This window comes from Phoca vitulina, unplaced genomic scaffold (genome assembly GCF_004348235.1).
Source record: "Phoca vitulina isolate PV1807 unplaced genomic scaffold, GSC_HSeal_1.0 scaffold1, whole genome shotgun sequence".
NCBI lineage: Eukaryota > Metazoa > Chordata > Mammalia > Carnivora > Phocidae > Phoca > Phoca vitulina.
In genome coordinates, this window is record NW_022589704.1 from 42,674,835 (window position 1) to 42,696,989 (window position 22,155).

At 40.9% G+C, this 22,155-nt stretch overlaps 1 protein-coding gene across 10 annotated transcripts in view; it reads right to left on the reverse strand.

Moving 5' to 3' along the window:
* Nucleotides 1-732: 732 nt before the first annotated feature.
* Nucleotides 733-22,155, reverse strand: part of MYO1B (myosin IB) — a 179,868-nt gene continuing 158,445 nt past the window's right edge. For 4 of the 10 annotated variants that reach the window (XM_032405893.1, XM_032405902.1, XM_032405928.1 and 1 more), the window contains 10 exons: nt 21,604-21,690; nt 21,224-21,310; nt 19,323-19,409; nt 16,051-16,125; nt 14,436-14,570; nt 12,420-12,526; nt 9,975-10,107; nt 9,462-9,614; nt 7,832-7,959; nt 734-3,287 (listed from right to left, as the gene is read on the reverse strand). In XM_032405893.1, coding sequence (XP_032261784.1) covers nt 3,164-3,287; nt 7,832-7,959; nt 9,462-9,614; nt 9,975-10,107; nt 12,420-12,526; nt 14,436-14,570; nt 16,051-16,125; nt 19,323-19,409; nt 21,224-21,310; nt 21,604-21,690 — 1,116 coding nt within the window. In that variant the 3' untranslated portion in view covers nt 734-3,163. Of the gene's footprint in view, nt 3,288-7,831; nt 7,960-9,461; nt 9,615-9,974; nt 10,108-12,419; nt 12,527-14,435; nt 14,571-16,050; nt 16,126-19,322; nt 19,410-21,223; nt 21,311-21,603; nt 21,691-22,155 lie in introns of all 10 variants that reach the window. The other 6 variants (XM_032405920.1, XM_032405910.1, XM_032405946.1 and 3 more) reach the window with 3 other exon arrangements.

Consider the following 22,155-nt stretch of genomic DNA (forward strand, 5'->3'; position numbering starts at 1 on the left):
ATACTTCCATTCCCCATTGCAGGACAGCGGCAGAAATTCAAAGATAAGGAAATACCGGCTGCTCACCCATTATAATAGGGCAATGCCACGGTTTGTCAGTAACGCTAGCCAGGCACAGGGGGCGGGTGGGAAGCACGGGTAGGGCCGGCCCGAGCTGCGCGGCTAGAGACGCTCTAGGCCAGTTCTGACACCCGAGGGCTGCATCAGAATCACCTCCCAGAGGACTTGTTAAGACACATGGCTGTGTAGCTGCCGAGAAGCGCTGGTATTTTTCTTGGTGGTTCTCAAACTCCAAGATGCTTAATCACCTGGTGATTTTCTTATAAGCGCCTATTTCCAAGCTCTGTCCTGGAGATTCTGATTCAGTTGGGAAGGGCTATAAGCCCAGGTATCTGCATGGTTGTTTGGCTGAGTTTTAAAAACAAGCTTTCCTTGTGATTTTTGACCCCTCTCTAATCTCATGACCAAAGACCAGGGTTTCATATTCTATTTCTGAGCTGAAAATTTCAAAATAATTGCTTGCAACAATTACATTTATCCTAATTACTAGTGCTTGCTCCCTATGGAAAAAAAAAGGAGGCAGGGAGGGGGTGGGGGGACGGAGTAATGGGGTGATGGTCATTAAGGAGGGCACGGGATGTAATGAGCACTGGGTATTATATAAGACTGCTGAATCACTGACCTCTACCTCTGAAACTACTAATAGTACACTATACGTTAAGTAATTGAATTTAAATTAAAAAAAAAAGGCATCACTACATGTATTGAAAACATTAAGAACTCTCACTTCCAGTCTGTATTGTTCAAGGACGCTCTCCCCAGCTGGCGAGCTTGGTTTAGGAAACTCTGAGGAGGCACATTTCACCCTGGTGCGTACAGAAGCTTTCTTGCTAAGGTTTGGAAAAGCTTTTTCAAGTCAAGTCACAACCCACCTAGAATGAATTTCATGACCAAAAATTATTGAGTATTTCAATGACAAGACTAGAAGTGATGGATTATATGCAAAAACACTGTCATTTAAAACTACTTTGTAGAGATATTTTTAAATCCATGCAGAACACCTACCACAAAGTCTGAGATTAAATGGCTTCTCTATTGGAAATAAACTCTGGGAAATGTATTGTTGCTAATCATCATAATGAACAATCTGCAGAGACGGTATTTAGGAAAATTTAACAAGTAGACCTGTGAAATATTGGTCCTCTCTGTCGTGGACTTAAATTTCCATTCGGGAACAACCCCGTGATGATCAGGAGGGGACTGGATAAACGTATCCATACAACAGAAGACTGTGCCACAGTAAAAAAGAACAAAGAGCAAAAGAGACAAAGTAAAGAACAAAGTCTATAAAGTATTAGCTTTTGTCTACTAAAGCAGGAGATAAGAATCTATATTTTTATTTTGTTTTGGAAGCATATGCATAAAGCTGTGCAAAAGCAAGTAAAAACAACGGTTAACTTGAGAGGGGGCGTGGGAACTGAGCAGATGGGGGAATGACGGGATGGAAAATTTGCATTGTATTTCTATCTATCCTTACTTGCACGTTGAACAGTATGAATGTATTACATATTTTTTTACACATTTTTTAAAAACACCTCAGTTCCAGATTTCTAATCACCTATTTCAGGAACTACCAATCTACCGCTCTAGGTACACGATGTGGTAGACTGAGAGAAAGTAATGCTATTCTCTACCTGCACCAATAAACACAAAGGCTTCTGAGAATTTCTTTATGGGAGCGATTTTTTTTAAGTCAAAAATTAAAAGAAAGTGCCCCCCCCAAATACTTTCAATGAATGTTTCTGGTTTATAAAAGGTCAGTGAAATTCAATTACACAGAAAACATATAATGTTTGAATGGTAAAGCCTTTCGGTGCGATATTACACTGACACACAACATGAGAACATACCTTGAAATACAAAAATACAGTTGTGATCCAGGAAATGGCACCAAATTAGAACAGTTTTATTATTTAACATACCAATGTATATACATTATCCTCCCAAATAAGAAACAATTTAATTCCAAAGTTTAAAATGTAGTTTCCAAAAATGAATCCTTATTGTAAATTTGGAAAAAAAAAAAAAAAAGTCCTGCAAATTAACATAAACAATTTTGATCCTTGACTAAAATATGCACCCTGTACCAATCACCCTCTCCTACAAAATGTATATTATAAATAAAACTTTCAAAAAAGATCTTGGATGTTTATTTCACATCGTACAGAATGCTTGCCATTATCTGAAAGGCTTTCAGCCCTTGACTGTATTAGCTGTTTAAAATATTTACTCAAATTTGGGTGAAAACAACACTCTGCAAATATTAGCCTATGTAGGATCATATACGAGGCTTACCAGAAACAGGAAAATATAATCTTACTGGACTACTTCTGTCACTTTTTCTACAATAAGAATGACTCTGTTTTCTACCGTTAAAAGCAACGACAAGAGCCGAACAAATTAAAAGTCCTGTTGCAATGTCAGTTTTCTCCTTTCAAATAGAAACCACATGTAGGGGCATTTTACCCGGTCATACATTTCTACTTCCTAGGACCAAGCCCTTCTTGAAGTGGACTGGTTAAGATCACACTACGGGATTCGGAATAATGCTGTCCATCAGCAATAGGTACTGTTTGGGTTTCAACGTCTTCAACCTCTCTTAGCCCTAGTCAAGACAGCACAAGCCAGCCAGATGCCGCGGCCTGAAAAACAAAAAGGCTTCCTAGTCAGTTTTCACGCCATCCAGCACCGTGCCTAGCAAAGAGGAGGCACTCAATAAATATTTGATGAATGAATGCAATTACCGCTTGGGACCGTCTACTCTACTTAGAAATAGTAATGATTTACGAGCAATATGCTGATTGTGGGTACACAGATCTAACATGATGGCTAAACAAAGAACACGTATGACATGGCACAGACACTGTTAGCTTCTATAATCCTGTCCCAGGACAGACTGTGTAATTTAAGGTTTAAAACTATTCCAATAATAAAAATTGATTAGTCAAATATTTTTTTTTTTATTTTGCCAAGGGTCTCTAAACAGTATTAGCCTTTGGCAATTCCCAAACATACAATGAATCCCAAACAAAACAAAACAAAACAAAACAAAATTGCACTGTTACAAGGAAACAAGTCCGTGAAAGCAGAGAGGAGGAGCCAGTTAAGGAACAGCGACTTCCAGGAGACGGTTGTTTTTTCGTTTGCAGGTTGGGACACTCCCATTTTTCTGGTTGCCCTGAATAAACTTCACACATACTTTATCCTGTCTGAACTGCACCAGGAACCTAGAAGAAGAGAATAGGACAAATTAGAGAAAAGCACACACACAAGAGCGGATGATGATACTAACATGAGCTTTTGTTTCTTAATGGATAGTGACCTTGACAAACATTCCTACTTTCTTTCAGCACTTCCTGAAGTCACCACTTAGCCCCAAGGAAACCAAAGTTCATTAACTCACCATATTCCAGCAAGGGGAGAAGGCCTAAGAAGAATTATTTCCATGTTCCAAATGGAAAAAAATCTCCCATTTTTCTCCATTTTTGCATAGCAAAAATATAAGCTGGGGGTCGGGTCCTATTAAATTATCACCAATTTCAGAAAATGAAATGAAAAATTTCAGGAAAGGGGTCTAGAGATCCTCCAGACTATGATTTCCAGACACTGGTTACTCACCTATTTCCTAAACAATTTTTGTTATATCCACATACTATGCTAATAGTTGTTTCTACCATAAATAAATATGTTTCAAATAGCTGTGACCTATGGAATAATAATAATAATAAAATCACAAGTTCAATCTGCGCCTTATGTTTTTTGATATCCACCAAATGGATATTAAATGGATATTAAAATATATATATAATTTATATATATACATAAACTATAAAGTTTACAAAATCTATCAGTGTACACCCAAAGCCCCCTCTTACCCTACCAGTAGTATGTGTGGGACACCGTGAGAAACCATATTCTAGTCCGAATCTTTCCTGTCACAGACCATCAGGGATCAAGTACTTGTCCGTAAGATTATCCATCACACCTTCCTACCACACACATACCGCCTTCCTCCTGGGCTGGGTGCTGGGGGGGACACCCAGACCTATCCAATGAGGTCCTTGCCTGCAAGGACGGCATATCTGCGGAGGCAGGAGAGTGGCATGGCTGGTCCAGAACCCAGGCTCTCCCAGCTCAAAGCCAGTGCTCTTCTTTCCACCAAAGAGTTATAGCACAATGTTACCACATATCCAGTATGCTTCTCAGGGAACAGTTTTCTGAGTTGTTGGCATATAGCTGAGTCACTCTACCAACCATGTGACAGACCACATGCTCACTGGATCCACCCAAGTGCAAACATCAAAACAGCTCTGTTCTGTGCACATTAGTCTCAGTGTCAAGGTCTACAGAGCCCGTGCTTTGCAAACATTATCTACTGGACTAAAATGTGACACATAAACTCCTGATTTATCAGTTGCTTTAGGAGGATAGTACTTCCGAGCTTCTAAATAGGCTGTTCCTTTTCAACTTGAAGGCACTGAAAAGAAAGAGCTATCATTCCAAAATCGCATCACAGATATAGATACTTATATCTACGCGCCTCAAAGAAAGAAAGCACCTTTCATCAAGTCTAATGCCAATACACACGTTTAAAAAATCAGATATTTTGACATTTTAATTTTCAAAGACCACTTTTAGTATAATAAAAGTATAGGGAGTTCTTTTCCCCATAACTTTAGCATTGGCTGTCTTCAAGTTCACGATTCATGAGTGCAATTCACTCCAGACACAACAATAATAGCGAAGATACACAGAGTATTTGCCATGCACGGCACTGTTCCTAGTAAGCTACATATATTAATGCAACTTTGAAATAATCCTATGAGGCAAGTAATATTTCTATTTCATAGAAGAGAAAACTGAAGCATGGCCCACAGGAAGGACACGGTACTCAGAGAATCATATTCGCCAGCAAACAATAATGTTGAACGCATCCTTTCATAGCATCAATACTAGTAAGAACTTCACAGCGAAAAGAATTTAGATGATTCGATTTAAAATATTCACAGAAACAACTGTACCAGTTAAAATGATACGTCTGTGTGTGTATGCATGTACATATACGCACATGTGTTTAAAATGTTTAATAGATAGAACAAATTTGGTTTTTTTCAACACATTCAGGACTTCATTTTTAGAAATTTTTTAGAAATATTACACATTTAAGGTCATCCTTAAAATGCAATCTATTTATGGACTGAAAGGTTTGGGAGTTGAAGGACTGGGAATTACAAAGGAGGTTAAAACTGCTCTAAGGAGTAAATAGGACTTTGCCTCTCCTCCTGGAAATCAACATCCAGTTTATCCAGAATGGCTATGGAGACTGGGTTTGTTAAAATAATTACTTCTACTTCTGAGAAGGACACGCTGAGGAAGGTTTTGGTCACTGAGCTGCACACCGTTTATAATACTAATCTGTAGAGCGGCAGTGAAATGGATTAAAGCCACTTAGGGCTGAAAAAAATACATGGGCAAGGGTGCCCATGACTTTGTCAAATTTTGTTTAAATTTAAAATGTTCTCCAAGGAGGTGTATAATCCCTGCTTATGAGCTCTCGAGGTTAGTAAACGGGCTCCCCGGGCCCTTGCTCTGCCCCACAGCTCCCTTGCTGCCTGGGCAGGGACCCACCATTGCTACGCGGGGTTCCATCAGCTACTCTGTTTCTGTGAAACCAACCAACAATTAGGAACTGGAGAAAGAAAGGTGTTATGGACTGGTTTACAATGCTACCAAATGTTTTGTTTTCTTCACAAGGCCACCCTGTCAACTTGCACGCACACAAGCATGTTTACTGCAAGCTGACACAACCAGAACATCATACCCCACCCCCCGCCCCCATGACAAGGCAGGGGCTCTGCCACCCACGAGCGAACTCTCCCACAATCATGTGCCTCACCCACAAACCGTGAGAACCACGGGAGGGGCTCTGTGGTTGATTCTGTATGAGGAACACAGCTCACGCTAGCCCGCCCAGCCCCTCAGGAGAGTCATGATGTACGACAGGATGGTGCATCTGGGAAGAGCTATAGTAAAGGATTATAAATTTCCACCAACGAATACTTTCTTCACAGCAGAGGCAGTGTTCTTAGAATACCAGCTTGGGAAATGCTTTAAAAGTAGCAATCCTTTGTACCCTGGATGTTGACGTGGCTTTCTCTGTAAAGACAGCCTCGTTAATGGGGTGAGCCAACCAGGAGGCTGCGTCATCCATGTACCAAGGAGCTCCTGCCTCTGGAACAAACAGAATCTTCCCAGGATTGGTGGGAATGATCAGTTCCACCAAAACTGAAGCCCTGCATCTCAAGCTCTAACAAATTTCAGCTAAAGGGAGTTTAAAGTTCTAAGGGGCCCTAACAGTTTAAAATCTTAGTTGACTGGAGCACGACTAGTCATTATATTTTTTTTCCCCTAATATGAGAAAGGATCCAACGACAAAAATTATCTAGTCCAAACTGCAATTTCCAATGTAGAGGATACATAAAGGTCAATCTCCCACCAACTTAAACATCATTCTTAATGTACAATGAGAACAGATGATGGACCTAAGGTTTTGTAAATCCCAAAACATCAAGGAAGGTTAGTCTGGCTTATGCAGGGATAAGAATGGGTATGAAATTATTTTAGAAAGACTTTTGGAAGCACCATCAGCATCACAGGGACCCTGTTAGAAAGCAGAGCCTCAGGCCCTGCCGTAGGTCCGCTGCATAGGAACCGAACAGGATCCCTGAGTGATTTGTTTGCACATTCAGGCTTGAGAAGCACTGACCTAACCTATCACTCATTCTGAAAGAGCTATTTAAAAAAAATTCCTCAGTGATTTGGTAAAAAAAAAAAAGGCGTCACAAATATAACACATCCAAAACAGCACTCTTGACTTCACGCCCCTTGGCCACCCCCAAACCCCTCTTTCTTCAGTGTCATCTATTGCAGTAAATGGTACCACCATTTGGGCTCAGGCCCCAAACCTAGCATCTAATCTGTTAATAAGTCCTCTTTGTTTTCCTCCAAATTACATTTGGAATCTGACTACTTCTCACTACCTCCCACTCACACCCTAGCCTAAGCCACATCATCCTAGACAGCTCAGAGAAGCTCCTAACTTTTTTCTGCTTCCACTCTTGCCTCCCTAGAGCTATTTTCCACGCTGCAGCCAAAGCGATCTTTGAAAATCACAAATCGGATCATGCCGCCTCCTTGCTTAAATCCCGTAATGGCATTCCATCATCCACAGTAAAATCTCAGCTCCTTAGCTAAGCTCCTCCAGCTCTACACGGCCGGGTCTCCGCCTGTCTCTCCCGAGTCTTTTCCTACCATTTCACTCTGCCACTTTCACTGCTGTCTCAGGGCCTTTACACCTGCTGTCCTCTGCCCTGGAAGGCACCTCCCGGATTGTTGCCTGGCTTGCTCCCTTGATTCCAGTCTTGACTCAAATGTCACGGCATCAAACAAGGCTCCCTGACCTCCCGATCAAAAATAGAGCACCCTCTGGCCCTCACCCTGCTTTGTTTCCCTCCACAGGCACTTGTCACTAACCAAAGTCATATCTCCTATTTCTTATTTATGCATATTTATCTCTTTCACCAGGATGTCCGGGACATGAAGGCAAGGACTAGACCAGCACCATTCACTGCCCATCCACCATTTAGAACAAATCCCAGACACACACTCACTACTTAAAGGTAGCGGCTGTATAAACAGATGAGACCGGAGTGCTCGACTACAGCAATAAAGCTAAAAGTGAGATGGCACATTCAAACGATGATGTACATACTCATCAGAAATTTCGATATTGAGCTTCTGTTTGGTTTGGCTGAGAGTCGTCCGATACAGCTTGGTGGCCATTTCAATCAGGTGATCACTGCTGAAGAGAAAGTCTCCTTTACTGGCTGCTTCAGACCCCTGCAAGGACAAAGCAAGAGGTAGACTATCATAATTAAGGAGAGCTTAGGACGTAAATGTTTACAAGCTTGGCTGAACACATATTTACAGTCTCTTGAAAACATCAGCTACTGGAGTCCACTCTTCCAAATAAACGATAACAACAGAAGAGGCATTTCTTCCAACTTGCTCCAAGCACTCTCAGTAAGGTTACCTAACCTTGTGCTACCCCAAAGTTGGTAGATGGACCAGAGGCACCATCAGCATGACGGGGAGCTTGTTAGAAAGCAGAGCCTCAGGCCCTGCCGTAGGCCCGCTGCATAGGAACCGAACAGGATCCCTGAGTGATTTGTTTGCACATTCAGGGTTGAGAAGCACTGACCTAACCTATCACTCATTCTGAAAGAGCTATTTAAAAAAATTCCTCAGTGATTTGGTGAAAAAAAAAAAAAAAGAACAACAACAACAACACTCCCAACAAATATCTGAGGGCAGTGACTCTTCACCTAAGCTACACAGGGAGCTTGCAAACAGGAGGATGGTTTTGTGCCCCATTCCAAGAAACTCTGATCTGGTGGGAGTGGGGGTGGGGTGGGGTACGGCCTGGACATTAGCATTATAAAGTGTAATCAAAGTTCAGAATCACTGTCTTAGGACTGGATATGCTCCTTTTAAGTTAAGACCCACAGGAGGGAAAACAGGCTGAACTGAGCATAGGGGATTTTCCTAAGCGTAGAAGCAGCAAGACAGGTGGGCCACCAACTAGATGCATGTCCCTAAATATGATTCATATTTGCTGACATCTACTTATTCAGGGACTATTTATTATAGGGTAGGCACTATACATAGTGTCTCATTTAATCCTTATAACAACATTATGAAGTAGTACTAGTATTCTCTCCATATTTTAAAGAGGAGAAAAAGTACATAGGAACATGGAAGTTAAATGACTTGGCCAAGGTCACTGTAAAGTTAGTGAGACCAACTCCAGAGCCTGCATTCTTAGCTATGCCATTCAAATCAGGAGGTCCTAGGTTAAACTAAAAAAGCACAAAACATTAAAAAATCTTTAGGTCAAAATTATTAGGCAGTTGTTTTATTGTGGTTGCCTTCTTTAATAAAAAACTCACAAATTAAAGATGAACAAAGGGACATTTACTAAGTTGGTATATAGAATAAACAACAGGAGGAAGCATAAAATATCCTGATATTTCCATGGTTTTTCTCAAAATAATGCACATCACAGTGAGTGCATACCAAAGCTGCTCAGTGAAATTAGAACTCAATGAACAAGTTAATAAATGTGATTAATCAATGCAATTTCAGTTAATCAATTTCAATTACTGAAAAACCAAGCCTGAGATTTTACGTGGGAGTGAATATAGCCAAAATCTGCAAATTAAGGTTATAATGTATAAACTTCAAGTAGTAACATTCTTCAGATGTGGAAAATTCTAATTCAGTGGCTCAGAGATTGGGAAAATGCAGAAATCTTTAGGTCAAATCAATAGTTGAACCTTTACCTCTTTGAGGTGGACGGCAAAGAAGCCATCGTTTTGTGAGCTCATCGATACTTTGGTCACATCCACCAAGGGAACCTCTGATTTGATCTGCCCCGACTTTTGATCAGCAAGAAGGAGATTATTATTTGTTAAGAGGAAAATCCGAGATGTGCTCTAAAAGAAAACAAAACAAAACAAATAAGGATGTAAAACCAATGATCAAAAATACCCCAAGTGGGTCCATGAGTTTAAAGCATTTGTTATTTGCAGAAATGCCCATTTGATTCCGTATCTTTCAGCACACATACCTAGGTAAACTGAGAACACACTAAAAACATAGACAATAGATCTTAAGTCATATAAGTTTCAGAGAACAAGCAAAATTCCACCTAAACTTAAAGGTAAGGGGAAACAGCTCCCTTTATAGGAACTCTGCTGAGAATATGAAAGGCAAATCGGAATAATCAGAAAATGAAAGATGACTGTCCCAACTGATAAACACTTCTTACAGGTCTTCAGGGTTAGCATTTTTACCTTCCCATTGGCACGGTTAATTTTGTTCACAACTTCAGCAATGATAATCTTTTCTTCAATGGCATCCTTGAGTTTCTTATACTTGGGATTCTTGTTGATTTCCAGGTAAGCTCCTTGGAATGGCTGCCCAACGCTATAGGAAAAAATTCCCTCACATTAGAAACAGTACCGGATGGAGGCATTACTGGAGAAAGGTAACACGTCAGCTGATTCTGAAGCGCATAACTTCATCAAAGTTAATTTTATCCATTTTATTCGTGTCCTAAATACAAGTTGGAAATGAAACCTGGAACCTACTTTAAATATACTTTTGATGGGATCATGGCATTTTGTAGGTAGCACTTTGATAAAAATCTTATCGTATGGAACAATCAAGCTAGAAACCAGTCACAAGAAAGAGAGTCAGGACCCACGTGCATGGTCTCATGTGAAGGGAAAGGCAATTCCTTCTAATCTGGTAATAGAAAGTTAACAGCTGCCCACAAAGGACTTTTAGTGCCTTTCAACAATATGTGGCAATGGAAAAAAGGACACAGATCATTACCAACACCTGCTTCAAAGGGAAACTTCATTTTCTTGCAGAGAATAAGAAAACCAAGAGGCCGTCCAGGGGAGCATAGATCCAGAGCGAGCACTTTAGAAGAGAACTACAGAGCACTTAATACTATCATGTAACTCTGGCTCTAGATCAGGCCTTTCCTCCAAGGATATGCCCCTAAATGGACAAGGTAAACATTCAGAACCAGAGCGGTTTTCTTTCAGACAAACTCCATCTTGCGAGCAGCACAATCATGTACTAAGATGCCCATTTCCCTAAAGGCTTGTGGGGTGACACTTTGAGGAAAGCCTCTTCCAAGACACCAAAAAAAAAGAAAAAAACCCACACACATACACACACACACAAAAACCACCCAAAAAAAACAACCGTGGCTTCATTTTGAGCTATAAAGTTCTGGCAATTTGCAAATACAACTTTAAATGCTTGTGTTGTGGGTGGAGGATCAGGGAAGAAAACTCCACGTAGGTGGTCAGTGTTTCATGGCTCCCAGCATATAAAAGGCTGACACCCACCACAGCGTGAGGGTAAATTATTCCTCCCCTCCGACTACTGCCGGCTGAGCGCACCACCATCCCTGAAAATGGATAGAATTACCCCAGAAGGACTTGGCTTGACGTTAGTATTTGTTTCCTGTTGTTCACAAACATGTTTTTAATAATAAAAAGTGCTAAGAGCCTTTGAATTTGTTTCTTCACAAATATATTTTTCTCTTTGCAGTTTCTGAAGTGTCATCCACAGGGAATGTTAATTAAGACAATTACTCTACAATTTAAAAATCTATAAAGAAAAAGTTAAATGAATTAGTTGCTGGAGAGAGTATATAGGCCATTTTCATGTCTGAATGTGCTTTATATAGCAGGGACTTTGGACAACTTTGGATTTAGATGCTACGTTTGACTCAAAGGGAGTACAGACCATCACAAACCGCCAGATCAGCTGACCCAGCAAGTTGGGTCATTTAAAATATTTAAACCACATGAGCCTGGCAACAATGTTTATTTCAACTTTTCAAAGGAAGAGCTTTCAATTGTGTGTAAAGACACTGAGAATATAAACACAGCATATGTAATACATGTGAATATACTTAGCATATAATGCTTTTTCATTTCTAGGCCATCCTTTGGGAGAAGCTAAAAGTTGTTAGAGATTTGGCTTGAAACTGTCCAATCTAACTTTTTTTTTTAGAAACACTGGATGAAAAAGGGATATGAACTCTGGGGGAGAAATGATGAACTTGGGAGATGTAAGGATATTCAGGTAAGCGGTCTTTACCAACGATTTCACTTGGCAAACTTAACAACTGGTGTTCCTTCTTTTACTGAGCACTTGGTGTCTACGACAAAGGAACAGATCTGACTGCACAGGCCGCTAACATCGTACCCAAGGACTTAGCCACGCGAAGGCTGTCACAGACCAGGACTGCCGCAATACTCAGAGGGCGATGGGTCACTCCTCATTATCATGCAAATGAGCCTGACCCAGCTTGTTCGAGTAAGACTGGAATGGGATGACAGTAGATTGCCCACAGAAATTGATCCCGCAGGTCTCTGAAAACAATGGAGAACTAACAGGAATTTACAATGTAAATTTATCTTAATAGCCTATATAATTTGTATTTTAAAGGACAACTTCTAATTATTTAGTGAAGTGTTCAGGCTAATGCCAATGAAGTAAAACCAACAAATGTAATCTCATTTCATTAAAGTATGCTATGAAAGCCATTGCCCAAATGTGTTTATGTGTATTCATATCCAGCTGATCATAAAATAATTCATAAAATTAAAAACCTCTCGTGGATTACTAAAATCAAACTCCGCTAGACCTACAAATATATTTGAGAAACTTTTAAAATGCTGACTTTTATGGGTAAAGCAAAGCCATAATACCTAGATGGGTATAAAGCCTTCTTGTCTTTGAAGAGTTCACTGGCTTCTAGTTTTTCTTCATAAATAAGTTTCTGCTGGTCTGTGAATTGGTCCCTGTATTTTTTACACTGTGAGAAATGAAAAAGGGGGGAAAAAGAAGATAATCACTTATATAAATAAATCTTTATTCATTCTTAAATATGCTAAGTCCATTTAACAGCATCAAGAGTAAGACTAAATGTGTACAAATACCCATTTAAAAAACCAAGAGCATTTTTCCTTTCTGGGTTTTAAAAGGTCGGTCTTAGAAAATGTCATAAAAACTATTATTTATATTGTGGAACTTGGGATGCTTCTTCAAAACACACAGGGCCTTGCTGCGTGGGTCCTGCTGGGAGTACTGATCCTCCCACCATGACGTCAGCTTCCCCCCAATCCTTTAATCCTTATTAGTCTGTCACACTCTTTCACAAAGACCCGCAATAAGAACAACACTGTACATTACAACTCACTGCACACATTTACACACACACAGACAGACAACGGACACAAAAGCTTCATAAGACAATACTTTCAACACGTCCTGTACCCCATTATTTTTATTCTACCATATTTCATTTTACAACCCTGGTCAATAATCTACTAAAAATTGATTTCATGACTCACAAATATGCTACAACCACTGGTTGGAAAAATCCTTCTCCGCACCCCCCATTATCATCTTAAAGTGTGGACATGGGACCTGAGAAGTCTCCCCTCCACCTGGATTCTGAGATGGCACTGGAGGGAGACAGGGGGTGGCTGGAGGGGCAGGCCAGGTTTTTAGATGAACTCAAAGAAATTCAGGTACAAATGCAGCTGAGAGCGACCGACATAATCGTATAAAGGCACGTCAGCATTGCTGGCCGCCCTTTCAGGACTAAACACATCCCTCTCATTCTTTACCCCCAACACAAGGGAAGTATGGGCAAGATTCAGGGGCCAGGAGCCAGTGGGGAGCAGAGGCAGAGCAGACCCCTGGCATGAGAGGCTCCCCATCGTTATTCCTGAAAACAGTTCCACCGTCAGACTCCAAAGGGGAGAGATGAGCACGGAGACATGATGCATCTCACCAAAGTGACTCACTAAGCGAGGGAACGGAAGTGAGAGTCTAGTTCCACATGTTGAGCGGGTACCAATATGACACTAATCAGTGATAATGTCACTCTGCATATGTGACTCTGGTAAGGGACAAGCCTACAGTGCCCGGTAGGAAAGAGCTTCCTGGAAGACATGTCCATCAATCATTCACTTACTAACTAGAAGCCCTTCGATCAATGATACTTGTACATAGTTAGCATTTAATACATCAACTGACCGAATTATTAAAATAAAGTCAACATCTATACAAGTATCCCATGTACTCACGCTGGGCAACACCTAAACAAAACATGATGTTTTCATAAAATTAAGGAAGCTAAATTATAAGCCATTATCAAATAGATTTCCAGCTTCCCTTTAATTCAGGTAGAGGGAAACTTGAATCTCTTGAATGTCTCGTGAGACACTGTAAAGCCTTCTCTTCCAGTCCATCAAAAGGTGGGCACCTTCTCACGAAGGTATCCAACAGGTGTCAGAAAGCAAACTCTTACGATCTGCAGGATTTCACTACCTCGGGTGAAGATGTTCAAACTGTATTATTCTATCTCTGGCAGTATTCCTTCAGATAAAGATGAAAAAAAGAAACAAAGCCAAACAAAACAAAAACCTGAACTCCTTTAAAGCAACTGGAATGTGGAATGAAACCACACACTCTCCGTTCCAGCCAAGGGTGAGAGGAGACAGCCATGGGAGCTCCTGGCTGCTCTGGGAATTCTCACAGAAAGCCAAGTACAGGGCAAGGTTCAAAAACACCGTAGTCCTCAGGTGCAGCTCCTCGAGGCTACAGGAAGAATGCGGTTAAAGTGTGCTTTTACCTAACACTTCTCAAACACTCAAAATACACAGTAAGGAGTCTCTGGAAAAAAAAAAAAAAAAACCTAACAAGGCATTTTTTACCCTCCACAGGTGGAAAATCCTTTTTAGCTCCTTGTGAGTAGAATCCAAGAATAGGTAAGGTCTTGGTGGCCAGTTCTTGTCAATTGGAGATAAGGAAGGCATCTTATTTTTCATTTCCAAGAAGTATTTTTGCACCTATGTTGGATTTGACAAAAAAAAATGCCAGATGAGTAAAATATGCCAGGATCAAACAGACCAGTCTTTAGTGGAATTTAGCAAGTTTTAGGTGATAAAATGTTGTATTTCCTCTGGAAAATCTCTTTTTTTACTCTCTGTCTTGGTTGGGAAAATCAAAGCTCCACTAAATGGTTAGGGGAAAAGAAGAATGCTAACACTAACACTAATGTTAATATTAACATGAACACTTACACCAGCTAACACTAGACAGCTGCATCGTTTAACAGGTGGCCACTATCCACATGTGGCTGTTGATATTTAAATCTTAAGTAATTAAAAAAATTAAAAATCCAGTTCATCAGTCATATTAGTTACATTTCAAGTTAGCCACACGTGGCTAGAGTCTCCTCTATGGTACCATGAGGATACAGAACATTTTCATCACTGCAGAAAGTTCTATTGGGCAGCACCACTCTAGACTACTGGAGAGGGGCCAGCACTGTAAGAGCTTTCTATGACCACAGATGACAAAGTGAGGCTCGCAGAAGCAATCTGCTCACGTCACAAATCTGCACGTGGCAGAGCAAGCTGGCTCCAGAGTTTGCACTTCCACCACTACATATACTTGTCTGGAAGACAGAGGGGAATGTTGGACCCCACCCTGGTTGAGTGGCACAGCCTGGCTCTCCTTCGCCCCTCCGCCCACTGCCTTGTTTGCCGCAGGGCAGGGGTGGCAAGATGCTGGCATTCTCCTCAAATCCCTAGGTTGAAATCCTCGCCCCCCAATGGGACAGTATGAGGAAACGGGGCCTTGGGGAGGAAATTACGTTATAAGGTCACAAGGGGTAGTGCTCCCAGGATTAGTGCCCTTTTCAAGAAGACCCAGGAAAGTGCTTGCTTCTCTTTGTCTTCTCCTGTGAGGGAACCAGGAAAAGGCCCTCACCAGAACCAGAACATATTGTCATTCTGACCCTGGGCTGCCCAGTCTCCAGAACTGTGAGAAATAAATGTTTACTGTTTAAGTCACACAGTCTGTGGTATTTTCATTATAGTAGCCCGAACTAAGATACCTGGCTTGCTTGGGTTCACCTTCCCCAGACTATGTTCTCTCTGTCAAAGAAGAACATTAAAATAAAATGGCACAGGGGGAGGGAGAGGGACAAGCAGACTCCCCGCTGAGCAGGGAGCCCAACGCGGGGCCTCGATCCCACAACCCTGAGACCATGACCTGAGCCGAAGTCAGATGCTTAACCGACTGAGCCACCCAGGAGCCACAGAAGAACAATTTATTAATTATTTTATTAATCATATGTGGGCCACTGATAACTTCCCGACACAATGCTACCTGAATTTGGGGGGAAATGATAGAGAAGACAGAATCCCTCAGTGTCACAGCTAGGATTTAACTGTTACCAAACAAGTCACTTATTCTTGAGGTGATGCTATTAACTAATTAATCCAATAACGCTAATCAGCTATATAGAAAGTGTAAACTTACAATTCTCTGAAGCGTAAATTCATAAATTTTCTTTCCAGCATTGGCTCTGAAGAATTTCCTGTACTCCCTACGTACCTTTAAAAAGAAGCAGCAGAATGTAGAGGTTAATGCGTGGCCAGCAGACGCCCATACAGATGATGCACCTCTATTAGAAAGGAAAACAGGTGGAAGGAGTAAAATCTCTAAGTGATTTTCTGGATACAGTAAATAATTGAAGCACGTTAAGACAATGGATTTTAAATCAGAGAAAAAGAAATTAAGAGATGCAAAGTGATAATACCGGAGTGTTCTGATGTTTTAAATACTCTTAACTAGTTTTTAAAGAGCCTGATGATTTGACAAGAAACACTCTACAGACAGCGCTGCAACCTCATCACAAATCAAAATACATTTCAGAAAAAAAATTATCTAAGGTCATTTTCACGCAGATTGTTCTTAAAAGGTAAAAAAAATGCCTGAAGAACTCTTGCGGTTTCCAAAAGCCTTGCATCCGAAGACAGGACTTTGGTACTGCACACTGAGAACTAAATGTGCCTAAAAATAAGAATTTAAAAAGCAGCTTGTGAACGAACTACCATTATCTTCCATTTAATTGCATTAATATTTCTCTAATCTCTGCTCCTGCCAAAATTTCTACTAAGTACTATCACAGCACTTAGGGCATCACATTACAGTTTTAGTTTCCCTATTTGCTTCTTGCTAACACTGTCACATTTACTTTGCATACTAATGTCTAACAAATAAAATAACTAGGTGAGGTGTTTACTGTTTGAATGAATGGTACAGTTAAATCTTGAAACTAGGGGAAAATATTTAAAATATTTATTATCATCCAGCCGTAAATGAGAACATTAGATTTCAGCAAAACATTAGCCTATTTGAATAATTCAGACATTATGTACCTTTGTCTTTTGTCTTTAGTTTTCTGGGTTTAATTGCACATGTTCAAAATATTTCTACATTAGGGCTTATAAGCTAGCCACCTACTAACCAAATTCAGTTTGTAGAAAAATGTTTTATTTGCCTATTTTTAAATTAAGAACTTCACATAGGAATTCAGACTGCATGTTTCTCTTGAAATTTTTCTAAGATCTAGCAACAGTGAGCCCCATTCCTACATAACGAGGCCTACGTGGGCCACAGGAGCTGTTGCTGTCTTTATGAGACAGGCACGCTCCAAACTGCTCGAGGCCCCACCATTCCTAATCCACCCGCCCTCTGCTGCTTCCCTCATCCATGTGACCTCCCGGATCCTGTGGGGCAGATGAGCACCAGACCCATTCTCTACACTTGTGGATTATTAAGGTCTAAAACGTTTCCCATCCACCATACAGGCAGTTTTTCCTTTTGTTCCTATTCTAGGTTACTGCTTATCATTTTTTCTCTTAGCCAAGGAGCTCCTAGATTCAGAACCATTTCAAATCTCAAACTAATGAAGTTGGAAAGGACAAGGAGAAGAAAAATGAAAATTATTTATTGGCTCCTGGAATTTTAATAGTGTAGGAAAGCAGAGAAGGTAAAGTGAGATTTCATGTAAACACATCCATAGAAATACAGTGGAAATCCTACTGTTTAGTTGAATGTCACTGTAAATGAGTTCACTGTAACATGCTTTTTGATATGCACAGGAATATTTTTCCTGAAATATTCTCCGGAATCACAGCTATATACAGAAAAGGCCTGGTGACAACGTGCTGGCCTACGCGGAATGGGTTCCCCTCATGGGCTCTGACAGGTCCTGAAAGAGTCCACTGAACTTTGTAATCAATTCCACAAGAACTTAATCATTTAAAAGGACAAAACTACTGCTCTTATCAACATCATTCTTTAAAAAAAAGCACAAAATGATTACATTCTTGGACTCCAAAGAAGTCTGACCTTATTTCATAACAATAATAATGGTAACATATTAAAATACTTGTTTTATAAGGAAACTGGTGGAAAAAAAAGAATTACATCTAGAGGAAGCCCAGTTACCTCCAGCTAAAACCTACAATTCACCTACAAACTGAATTTGATTTATAGGCTGCTAGTATACACCCCTAATACGAAAGTATTTCTGAAACCATACACAGTTAAACCCAGAAAACTAAAGATAAATGTGATGTTGCTGGTAGAAATCATGACACAGAGTAAAAATCCTGACTCAATGTTTTGTTCCTTCTTTTTATGAAAATCAGAATGCAAATTAGAACAAGTGAATAAAATGGGAAATAAAATCCTTTAAAAAAAGCAGTTATAGAACTTGTTCAGAATTAAATAGAACATCTTGAGTTCCTGTTTAAGTTACTTCTTAATTTAAAAATTGCTTGATGAATATTCAGTATAATCAAAAAGGTTAATTTACTAAGAGTTTATAGGCTAAACTTTTAGGGGAAAATGCGGATTATTCAAGAGCAGAACATACAGATACTGCTAGTGCTCTTTAGAACCAGAGCCAGTGGTTTCCTGGATGGTATTTAAATATTTAGAAGAAGATGAATTGTTATACTATTACAGCAAAAATAATAATAAAGGAATAGAATCAAAAGGGGGCCTAAGTATCCCCAAAAGACAATCTGGATGGCACCCTATGGTGATGAGTTATTGAATACTAGGAAGACACAGTCTTTACACTGCTTAAAAGTTGTTCTCAAGGTTTTCTGGGGGCTCAGTCATATTTTACCTAAAGGAGTAAGCACCACTTTGAAATGAACCCTGCCCTTAATTAAAAGGCATCTGAATGATCCACTGCCAGTCTTATTTGTCTGAATCTGTACTTTTATGCAAAATCCTTTGGGTTCTATGCTGAACAATGAGAATGGCAGTCCCTCTGCAGAAAGCTCCGCTCCAGGACCCATTACTGAAGCAGAAGAGTTGGACAAGGGGAAACAAGAGCCTGATATCCCCCACGCTGGCCACCGTAGACCGTGGGTCAGCTTTTAAGCTCGTCTACTATAACTCTGTCTCATGAATTAAAAACAAAAAACAAAACACAAACTTCATCCTCATAAAGATAACATGAAATAGAACTTGGATAACAAAGTGTCTTATTAGATAAAACACGCTACAATGCTATGACTTTAAACCGATTGTTTAAAGAAATACACCACAATAAAATCAGCAAATATTAGTGCACAGGTTTGTTCTCAAAAAGGAACGCAATTAGGCAAGATGACATCGTAAAAGACTGTGCAGACCATAAGCAAGCATAATCGATCATTTTCTCAGGGTTAGTAAGTGCTAGGCTTCGTTGAGTTCACCGTGGGCAGAAAGAAGGGGTGGGGAAGTACCTTCAGTCCAAGCCAGTAAGCCCAAATGACAGCAACTGCATGCTTACGCCTAGCCTCCTCCTTCAAGCGTTTCAATTCCCTTCGAGCCTAGAATGTTTTAGATAGTAAATAAAAGAGACAGCCCAATGCAGACAGCACAAATGACCAGAAAAAGACACCCCACCAAACAGAAGAGCCAATTGATGAGTAAGGATTTCAGAATGATAGAGCAATCGGGCACAATCATTTAAACCCAAAGAATCAGCGTAAGTCCGGGGCAGGCCCTTGTCTTTTTAGGGCACTGAGCCTCTGTTCCAGGGGAAGGCGATCTGCATGGTACCTGAGGTTAGCACGCCTCTGCGCCCCCACTTCCCTTTGTTTTCCTTCTTCCTTCCCTGGTCTCTCTCCCTCTTCCACTTCCCTCTCTCTCTCCCTTATCCAACCCTTCGAACTGTGAGTGGCAGCTGATGCCTTCAGCAGATTTCCCTCTGCTGCCAGTACACAGGGCTAAAGGGGCTATGAATTTGTGTTCATTCATTCAGACGTTATTATAAAAAGACAGCTCTTATGAACAAGCGTTTGAAAATAGAAGGAATATGGGCTGTTTCTCTGAAGTTCAAACAAAAAAACAAAACTCAAAATCCTTTCCCATTAGAAAATCAGAAGTAGCCCGTATCGAAATTCAGTGTGAGCTCAAGGCCCCCAACAGTGAAATACACTGACGATAAAAAGTGAAAAGACTTCTAGGTTTAAAAATCAATCTTAGGGAAGAGTCAAACTGAGGCATGTTACTGTGAAAGATGAAACAGGCAGTGACTTTTCATTACACGGTAGTACTGACTGGGAAATGAGCTCATTCAGTGGGGAAAACCCAGAGATAATTGTCAAAGCGTCTCTCTGCCTGTGCTAGGACATTCCCCTCCACTTACTAAAGGAACTAGTCTGTTCTGCACAGATTTTTCAAGCAAAAACACAAACGAACAATGCTGGTGAGTGCTTTTGGCAAATTAGGATCTTCATACAGGCAAATGTTGACTTTTCTCATTTTTCTCACAAGATGGGCTTCTAATGCTGACAAGGTAAATTTAAAAACATAGGACTCTATTGATATTTATGTTTCTAACCGGAATACACATTTTTAGCAGAGATGACCTTTGATTTTCTAAGTAACAAAAACATCTAAAAGTCTCGTCCCTTGGGGTATGTGAAATGTTCACAGAGCCCACGACTCTGCCTGGGGATTAGTGAGAGTATTTCAGGAGGCCTTTGTTTCTGAACACAAACAGCTGATGCTGAAATTCTTGGGATTCTTCAGTGGCAATTATAGCTAGCTTTGTATGAACACAGCTTTCTGTTAAATCACAAATGATCATTCTTTCCACATACATTTTGCTTATAATAATCAATGGCTGCCACAAGGAGCCTACAACACATTTCATTCATGGATTAATATGTTTTAAGGCATGCGTTAAAGGTGGTCCTATCATCATCATGTTGCAGAAGACCAACCGAAGCCCAAACCTTAACATTCCCAACATGCCCCCCCGCCCCCCCCCACCAAACAAAAATACCTCAAGAAAACTGTCAGTGTATGTTGGGGGGTTGGAGGGAGGGAAGGGGGGGGAAAAAAAAACTAAACTAAACATGCACGTTACTTGAGAGTTTTTTTTAAAAAAAAAGAGCAACTATACTGGTGCCTCATTAATAAGCAATTAGAGTCTACACATTCGGCCTACACATGCTTAGGGATCCTAATGGGTACTACTGACACTACCACACCCAGGTTTATTAAATCCGGCTGCTAGGACATGCACCAGTGGGGGCCACCGTTAGCTGGAGTCATTCAGCCCCTGACAGGCTAAAGATCCAAACTGATTATGGCGGATTCCGGGACCGAGGGACGGGTTGTGCAAATCAAGTACCTTAGATCCAAGCCAGTAAGCCCAAATAACTGCAATAGCATGTTTATTCCTAGCCTCCTCCTTCAGCCGGCTCAGTTCCCTTCGCGCCTGTGATGCATTTGAAAAGGAGTTACAGAAAAGTTTAAGGCAAGAAAGGTTACTGCTGGTTCCCAAAGGGGAAAGAGGAAGAGAGACACCAGTCACCATCACACAGTGAACGCGAAAGCGTGTGCCGCCACCCCACACCACAATGTCGGAGAGACAGGCAGGTAAAGGCGTGCTCAGTAGCTTAAGCCAGGGAAACATTTCTGGCCCCCGAAGGAGAGGGTCCGTGGCCCCACACATGACTCCCGACCCACTGCCTTCCCGGGGGAGCAGCTGGGGGGCAGTCTCTGGCCTACCTGGGTCCCACGCCAATACGCTGCAATGGTGGTGGCTGCTTCCTCACATCGCTTTTGGTGCTTCAGTTCCCGCAGGATCTTCCGGGCCTGAGGGGAAGAATCACCCAGGAAAATAGAGAGTTAACCAAAAAAATGAAATTCCATAGTGATTTGAAAAAAAAAATACTTGAGGAGACAGTCATCATATCCGTTCTCAAGTGAAAAATCTACAGCTTAAAGAGAGAAAGAGGAGAACTTGCTTAGTAGGCCTCAACGGACCAGGAGAAGGTGGTAAATGAGGCCGTCATTGAGCACGACAGTGTAGCCCCCACTCAGACTGAGGTAGCGGCCTCCTGTGCCCTCACGTGTGACAGGAGGAAAATCTGAGCACAAGCAGTAGAAGCTGGCGCACATCGGATGGAAGGAACCGCTCTCAGAACGTGGTCAGAGGATCTCCAATGATCCTCCAAAATCCATTTACCACTTTCATTATTGTTCTATACAGAACGTAACTGGAGCTGTACTTTTTATTCAGAAGAGATGTTTAAAAACTTGCTAAAATAATCTCACTGG